The sequence below is a fragment of the Kogia breviceps genome, chromosome 8 (genome assembly GCF_026419965.1).
Source record: "Kogia breviceps isolate mKogBre1 chromosome 8, mKogBre1 haplotype 1, whole genome shotgun sequence".
NCBI classification, from domain to species: domain Eukaryota; kingdom Metazoa; phylum Chordata; class Mammalia; order Artiodactyla; family Physeteridae; genus Kogia; species Kogia breviceps.
In genome coordinates this window covers 14,278,975-14,287,814 of record NC_081317.1, presented here as the reverse complement: position 1 = coordinate 14,287,814, position 8,840 = coordinate 14,278,975, and the positions used below count along the sequence as shown (strand labels likewise).

The 8,840-nt window shown below is 47.1% G+C and overlaps 1 protein-coding gene across 1 annotated transcript in view; it reads right to left on the bottom strand.

Annotated features, from left to right (window-relative positions):
• Positions 1 to 2,305: 2,305 nt before the first annotated feature.
• The window catches only part of LOC136794673 (uncharacterized), a 33,021-nt gene continuing 26,486 nt past the window's right edge, over positions 2,306 to 8,840 (bottom strand). Inside the window, exon 2 of the mRNA XM_067040176.1 lies at positions 2,306 to 3,311. Within this exon, the coding sequence (XP_066896277.1) occupies positions 2,306 to 3,311 (1,006 nt within the window). The remainder of the gene's footprint in view (positions 3,312 to 8,840) is intronic.

The window sequence follows — 8,840 nt, the reverse complement described above, 5'->3', positions numbered from 1 at the left end:
TAAAGGAGAACAGACGGGGGAGAAGGAGGAGAGAGACTTATTCTGACCAGGGCTCCGGGGTGAGGGCAGCTTTACGGAAGAGGCAGCGTCTGAACAGGCTCTTAAAGAATAAGCACCACGTTAAAATACACTCTTATTCCACCATTAACAGTAAAAATAATAACAATGGCTAACACATATAATGCTTACATAATACTATTATGTTCAAGCCTTGCAGCTAAGTGTGTTGCACATGTATTAAATTATCTAATAATTCACAATAACCCTTAGGTAGATACTGTCATTATCCTCATTTCATACATGGGGAAATAGAAGTACAGACGGGTTAGGTAACAACCTAAAGAATTACAACTAAGCATCCAAGTAGGAATTTTTTTTTTTTAAGTGTATAAATGGGATCGTTCTCATAGCTTTTTTAGGGAAAATGAGAGATGACCGATGAACGGAAGGAACGTCAGCTATAAAGCACAGAGTTCACTTCCAGGCCCACCAGTCTTGACTCGGGTGGCTGCTCACGTGACTTGAGAGGGTTCCTTAGACTTCCTGAGCTATGCTTCCTTAGAGGAGTTAGCGTGTCCCCAGATTCCTAGAAGCAACATCTGGGAAAAGTGGCAGGTGGAAGTCAGAGCCAGAAAACTAGATCTGCATTCATTCCATCACTCACAGCATTCACTGAGCACCTGTTGTGGGCCCTGCACCGGGTTAAGTGCTGTGGGGAGAAAGAGAAATGAGACCAAATCCTTGCTCTTATGGGAAATGCAGTGTGGTAGGGAATGCTTGTACATAATAATCTCTGTGCTTTCTCCCCGACTCTGAGGACCCCAAATTCTTTCAATTGGACCCCGAGGGTTTCTCCACGACCCCCATCCCCTGGCTACACAAGTAGGTATAAGTCATCCTCTGTGGAATGTAAAACAAAAATTTCTGTGAACATTGCCAGAGGCAAAAAGAGTCAGACGTACATCAGCAGAACTAGATTTTCTGATGGCAGCAACCATGTAAAAGACAGAAGAATGAAGAAAGGGAGAGAAGGGACCACGAGGACCAGAGAGGGTGGTGTGGAGATTGCCTAGAGGAAGAAAAGGACCTTGTACCTAAGGTGACAGAGGCCACAGGAACACCAACCAACTCAGGAGTACCTGAGGGAACCCCATCGGCCCGGGGTCAGCCCCGTCAGCCACTGGTCATCTAGCTCCCAGTGACATTAGTCTGTGCCCTGCAGACTCTGCCTCTAATCGGTCCAACTCTTGAAAACCACCCATGGTCCCAAGTATTTGACACTTACAAGGTCCCCAGAGCAGAGGATGGAGGCCTTGGGCATCTCATGGGATGATCATGAACTGAAAGAAAAGTATCAATCTTGGATGAAGGTGGGACTCGAAGAAGCCAGCTTGAAATTGTCTCATTTTACTGTTTGTAGGGGGAGTCAGAGAAATGAAGGCATGGAGATATGAGTGCTATGATGGAAACTGTTCAGTGTTACAGGTCACAAAGGAGAATGGGGCCAGTTCTACCACTGGGGCCAGGAAAACCTTCATAGATGAGGAGACCTTCCAACTAAGTCCTGGTCTCAACCACCAAGTCTTGGGGTGCAGAGGGACAGTCATAAGTCCAGAAGTAGCAAGCCCTGGGCTTCCACTGAAGGGCTTGGGTAAACAGAAGGTACCAAATAGAAACATGACTTGGGATATAAAACAGGACCCCTCAGATCTGGGCCAGAATGGAAGTGGAGGGAGTGGGGCTCCATCCCAGAGCCTGAGGATGGGGCCTCTCTTACCTCACGTCAGGGACAGTCCTAGCCCTTGTGGCAGGACAAAGTCATAGGGGGGGCTCAGATGGCTCCAGTCTGGGAGTGAGACAGGGTCCAGAAGGTGGGCAGCACTTGATACGTAAAGACGGATGTAAAATTTTTGCACTTTGATCCCAAAGCCAATGGCCTAAGCCCAAGATGGAGGAAATACAGGGGAAGAGAAGTTTATATGAAAAAGATTTAGAAGTAAGAGATAACTGCAAGTTCTGTAGAAGCCAACTCTAAATTAAACCTAGATTTGTTACAGTTGTCTGGAATGCATGACAGTCAGATGTATAGTCAGGATTTCATAGAGGCATCTTTTTAAGCTGGTAGAAGGAATAGGAAACTGAAGGTGCATGGACCAGGGGCTGGATAAAAAGCACCTGGGCTATGAAGTCACCCAAACATGGGTTCAAATCCAGACTGGGACGTTTTAGTTGCTATGCAAACTTGGGTGAGCTATTTTGCTTCTCTAAGCCTTAGTTTCCTCAACTGGAAAGGTCATTTGGAAGATTAGAGAAAACATATAAAGCAACCGATAGAATGCCTGGTATAAAAGAGGTGGCTTGAAATATAGCAGCCTTTAATGATGATGAAGGTGATAAAGATGGTGATGATGGTGGTGGTGGTGGTGGTGGTGATGGTGGTGGTGGTGGCGGTGCTGATGTTGACAATGATGGTGGTGGTGGTGATGATGGTGATGACGATGGAGGTGGTAGTGTTTGTGATGATGTTGACAGAGATAATGTTGGTGGCAATGATGATGGTAGTGATGATGACATTGATGATGGTGGTGGTGGTGATGGTGGTGGTGGTGGTGTTGCTGATGTTGACAATGATGGTGGTGGTGGTGATGATGGTGATGACGATGGAGGTGGTAGTGTTTGTGATGATGTTGACAGAGATAATGTTGGTGGCAATGATGATGGTAGTGATGATGACATTGATGGTGGTGGTGGTGATGCTAATGGTGATAATGATGATGGTGATGATGGAGGTGGTGTTGATGTTGACAATGATAACGTTAGCAATGGTGGTGATGATGGTGATGGTGGCATTGATGATCAAGGTGTTGATGATGACGATGGTGCTGATGGAGCTGGTGGTGGTGGTGGTGATGCTAATGGTGATAATGATGATGGTGATGATGGAGGCGGTGTTGATGTTGACAATGATAATGTTAGCAATGGTGGTGATGATGGTGATGGTGGCATTGATGATCAAGGTGTTGATGATGACGATGGTGCTGATGGAGCTGGTGGTGGTGGTGGTGGTGGTGATGCTAATGGTGATAATGATGATGGTGATGATGGAGGCGGTGTTGATGTTGACAATGATAACGTTAGCAATGGTGGTGATGATGGTGATGGTGGCATTGATGATCAAGGTGTTGATGATGACGATGGTGCTGATGGAGCTGGTGGTGGTGGTGGTGATGTTGACAATGATGAGGGTGATGGTGGTGATGATGGTGATGGTGGCGGTGGCAGAGGTGATGACAATGGATGATAATGTTGCCCTTTAATTAAGCCCGGATGTGATGACACTTTCTTCCCACACCCATAGATCTTGGATACTCTTAAAACCTTGAGAGATGGACGATAAGCATCCAGATGGAGAGTGAAAGAAATGTTACAACTCTGAACCTCTGAGAAAAAAATACTTTATTTCATAGTCATCTGAAGCTGGTACTGGGTGAGGACAAGAAAAATGCTGTCATTTGCTGGGCCCTCACTATGGACAGCCAGGTACTAGGTGCTTTCACTTTCATCATCCCATTTCACCCGACAACACTCTGTGAGGGAGGTAGAGAGGTGCTTCTGTGCTAAGGAAAAGTCTGCGCTAAGGCCCTGAAGGGGAGGAGTTAGATGGCTGGAGAGTGAGAGCAAAGAGGAAAGTAGGGCCAGCTGAACAGAGTAAATGAATCAGTTCCTACAAAACTCCTGGAGTGGAGCCTGCACATAGTAAGTGCACAGTAAACGCAGACTCTGTGTCATCATTGTCATCATAAAGGACCTTGTAGAAGTCAGGGTTACACCAAGGTGGGAGAGGGGCTGCTGCAGCAGGGAAAGGTCTCCCTGTCATGGGAGGCAATGTAAGCAGTGGTCGTCAGACCTTTTAGGTGACGGCAGAGGAGCCGACTGAAGCATTGGATTGGGGAAGAGCTCGAATCAACAAGGTTGGGAAATCATTGCAACCACTGCTCCCTACAAGGTGGTGAACTGAGAAGAAAGGGGCTCAGTAGTCATGAAGATATTTGGGGTCCTCCTGAAAGCCTTCCGTGTAGGTGCATCCCAGATCCACCTGGCATCTTGCCCTTAGCAGCTACCTGGGCCCGAAGTCAATTCTTCCAGAAGCACCCAGCCCAACCCCAGGCATAAATGCCCCAGAAAGGCAACATTTTTCTCTGTGCCTTAATCCCTTTTGAGCTCGTTCCACCTCCTTTGTTCTTCCATTTTAATGATTCCATTCTCTCCACTGGCCCCCCTCGACAGCCACTGTGGATCAGCCCCCATGGCAGGGAACCCTTTAATTGGCAGCCACGTTGCAAACACTCCGCTGTGCGGTTGGAGAGACATTTAGTGGTGTTTGTTCTGTGTGGGGGGAACAGGGAGCTTCCTTAAAACCAAGTAGCTCCGGTCTCTTGTTCAACACAATTTGAAGGTGGTAAATTGGACCTGATTTTTGGGGTCAATTTTCCACCCTGCCGGTTCTTCTGACAAGTGGTCACCGCTGAGGTGGCTGGAGGAGACAGAATGGCTTTCACCAGCAGCTTCCGCCTTCCCCCCACCTCCCTCCATCCCTCCCTTCCTCCCAACACCTCCCTCCATCCTTCCCTGCCCTCCCCTACAAGGCCAACTCCGGGGTGGTGCCTGATGGACCCAGGGCAGCATCTCTGAGAATCCAGGCACCAGGGCTGCTGAGTTTTGCAAAGGAAGATCTAGAAGGAAGGGGGCTGGGCGCATCCATTCCCTGGAGCATGGCTGCGGGAACTGAGGAAGGGACCCAGAAGCTCGGGCTCTGGAAATTCTCTCCCCCATGCCCTCACTCTTTTCTCATGAAATTCATTCATTCCACAAGCATTTACTGAGCACCTACTATGTGCCAGGGCACTGTACCAAAGACACAAAAGTGAACAAAACTGATAAAAAAAAAAAAAAAATTCCTGCCCTGAACACTCTATGACATAAATCACAGCAAGATCTTTTTTGTCCCACTTCCTAGAGAAATGGAAATAAAAACAAAAATAAACAAATGGGACCTAATGAAACTTAAAAGCTTTGGCACAGCAAAGGAAACCATAAACAAGATGAAAAGAAAACCCTCAGTATGGGAGAAAATATTTGCAAATGAAGCAGCTGACAAAGGATTAATCTCCAAAATATAGAAGCAGCTCATGCAGCTCAATATCAAAAAAGCAAACAACCTGATCCAAAAATGGACAAAAGACCTAAATAGACGTTTCTCCGAAGAACATATCCAGATTGCCAACAAACACATGAAAGGATGCTCAATGTCACTAATCATTAGAGAAATGCAAATCAATACCACAATGAGGTATCACCTCAAACAGGTCAGAATGGCCATCATCAAAAAATCTACAAACAGGGCTTCCCTGGTGGCGCAGTGGTTGAGAGTCCGCCTGCCGATGCAGGGGACATGGGTTCGTGCCCCGGTCCGGGAAGATCGCACATGCCGCGGAACGGCTGGGCCTGTGAGCCATGGCCGCTGAGCCTGCGCGTCCGGAGCCTGTGCTCCGCAACGGGAGAGGCCACAACAGTGAGAGGCCCGCATACCGCAAAAAAAAAAAAAAAAAAAAAAAAATCTACAAACAATAAATGCTGGAGAGGGTGTGGAGAAAAGGGAACCCTCTTGCGCTGTTGGTGGGAATGTAAATTGATACAGCCACTATGGAGAACAGTATGGAGGTTCCTTAAAACACTAAAAATAGAACTACCATACGACCCAGCAATCCCACTACTGGCCATATACCCTGAGAAAACCATAATTCAAAGAGACTCATGTACCACAATGTTCAGTGCAGCTCTATTTACAATAGCCAGGACATGGAAGCAACCTAAGTGTCCATCGACAGATGAATGGATAAAGAAGATGTGGCATGTATATATAATGGAATATTATTCAGCCATAAAAAGAAATGAAATTGAGTTATTTGTAGTGAGATGGATGGACCTAGAGTCTGTCATACAGAGTGAAGTAAGTCAGAAAGAGAAAAACAAATACCGTATGCTAACACATATATATGGAATCTGAAAAAAAAAAAGTTTCTGAAGAACCTAGGGGCAGGACAGGAATAAAGACACAGACATAGAGGATGGACCTGAGGATACGGGGAGGGGGAAGGGTTAGCTGGGACGAAGTGAGAGAGTGGCATGGACATATATTCACTACCAAATGTAAAATAGACAGCTAGTGGGAAGCAGCCACATAGCACAGGGAGATCAGCTCAGTGCTTTGTGACCACCTAGAGGGGTGGGATAGGGAGGGTGGGAGGGAGACACAAGAGGGAGGGGATATGGGGATATATGTATACCTATAACTGATTCACTTTGTTATACAGCAGAAACTAACACAACATTGTAAAGCAATTATACTCCAATAATGACGTTAAAAAAATAAAATAAAATAATTTGCAAACATTTAAAAGAAAAATATATATCAATAAAAATTTAAATTCAAAATTTAAAAAAATATCCTGCCCTGGTAGATAAGAGGGGAGGCAGAGGCCATAAATAATATTTATAATAAATCGGGAAATTATATACATGTACAGGGGCTTGCATGTTATGAAAAACCAAAACCCTAAGCAGTGGAGGGAAAGGATGATGGAGACTGTGAGTGGCAGGGGGGAGACTGCAATTTCCAGTAAAGGAAACAGTGACATCAGAGCAAAGCGGTAATGGATTCACTCATTCTCCAAATTGCTCATTCACTCACTCTTATCTCCATTCGGGCCTTCATTCATTCAGCCACCAATTCAATCACTCATTGCCCCGGTCACTGCTTCCCCTCTTCACTAAGTCACTCAGTCATGAGCCCCCTCATCCAGCAGTGTCTCAGGCACTGAACGCTTGTCATTTCCATCCACAAAGCTGCCTCACTCCCTCTCTTCTGGACCTTTGCATCGATCGTTCTCAGAGCCTGAAATCTTACTTTCGTGCATCTCTACCCACAGCACCAGGGTTAGTGTCACCCCTTCCAGGAAGCATCCCTGCCTAGCACTCTCGGTCAAGGGCTTCTGTTCAGGGTTTCTGCACTCCTTCAGTGTCTCTCTCTTTGTTCCAGCAATCACTGTTCCCATCCATATTCAAGACCACAAGCTCCTTGCATTGGGGGATAGTGTCTTATCCCTTCCCCTGGTAGCATACTTGGCGCAGAATAGGTACTCAGTTAAGACTTGAAAAGCCAATCAGTTGTCAGGAACAGTCTGTGCAGAGAATCCTCGACCAACAAGGGACACACTCCCAGGAAGGGGAGGAGCGCATCTGTGCTGGCACCAGGGGCCATCAGCCCTGGGTGAGCTCCGTACTCCCCAGGAGACAGGCATTTCTAACTTCACTTCATAGATGAGGATGTGAAAGCACAGAGTTTAAATGCCTGGTCCAGCCTCCAAGGGGGAAGAGATGGCATGACTGGAATTCCCCCCAGGTCTGTCTGACCCCCGAAAAGCTGCTCTTGCCACACCTCTCAGCTGCCTCCCTTGAGACAAGTAAAACCCATCTGGCCAATTTGAGGCTGATCATGGAGCTCTCGGACCACCCTCAGAGGGTCCTGGATCTTCACCTTAGCTCTGGGTTGCTGGCTGGTATAAGATGGTTTTCCCGATTCTGCATTTAAATGGGGCCAGACCTCCCCAAGACCATGGAGCCCTGGCCTCAGACCTTTTAACTGGTAATTACTCTGTAGCCACAGCATGGGCTCATCCATTAACCTGAGGCCAAAGTGTGCCCTGCTAATCAGCCGGCTCTGATTCCATCAAGCAGCTGGGCTGATTGCGGACCTTAATCACGGGGGGGAATGGACACAGTCGGACTGGCAGCCCTCCTCCAAGCCTAAAGGGGAGAGAAAGTTTTATGATAGAGGGGCTGACATTTGGCAGCCTCTACAAAGAGAGGTTGCCCTAGGCCATGTCTCAGCCAAGACTCTCAAGATAGAAGGAGGAGGAAGAGTTGCGCCAGGCAGACAGGATGGAGCAAGAGACCAAGATCGAACAAAGAGAAGGAAGGGAAATGTTTGAGCATCGTGGGCAAAGCCCAGTGCTGGGTGCATCACTTTCATTGCCCTTAATCTTCAAGCAGTGTTGCGAGGGCAGTATTCTTGGGCCCCATTTACAATGGGGAAGCTGAGAGTCAAGGAAATTAGGAAATTTTCCAAGGTCATACAGCTGGTAAGTGGCAGAGATAAGACTCCAAGGTGCATCTTTCTGGCTTCAAAAATCTCTGTGCCCTTTAAACCATCCCCAGTTATCAAACTTTCAGGCTGGCTGATTTCCTTGTAGTAGGGATGACAAAGCCACTGATATGTAGGTCGAGACTAATGTGAGATGCCCATTCCGGCCACATTTGCATTTGAAGAGAACCGTGATTAACCTGAAGAGGAGGCTCAGTAATAGTGGAATTTCAGGCACTGTGGTAGATGACTGGGGAGGCTCTATCAGCCAGACGGACTCTTCAGGTCTCTCTGGGTCCCGACTTATAATAATCCCCATCCTCCCCCATTTAATCACATTGGCTGTGAAGGAATAGCAAGGAAAGCTTGAGATCCCGTGGAGATTTTTGCCAAATTCTTTGGAGAATGAAAACAAAAGGTATGAATATCCTGGAAACAAGGGTAAGGGATGCCCATCTTGGAGCAAGATGGCCCGGTCTTGGGAAGAAGACTTCAGCCTTGAATAGAAGAAGAAACAGATGGTCCACAGAGAGAGCACCTGGCGGCCAACATGAGATACGTCATGCTATGCCATCGCTCGCAGCGAGATGGTGGCCTGGGAACCAAAGGTGGGAGAAAGGACAAACGCCAAGGACTC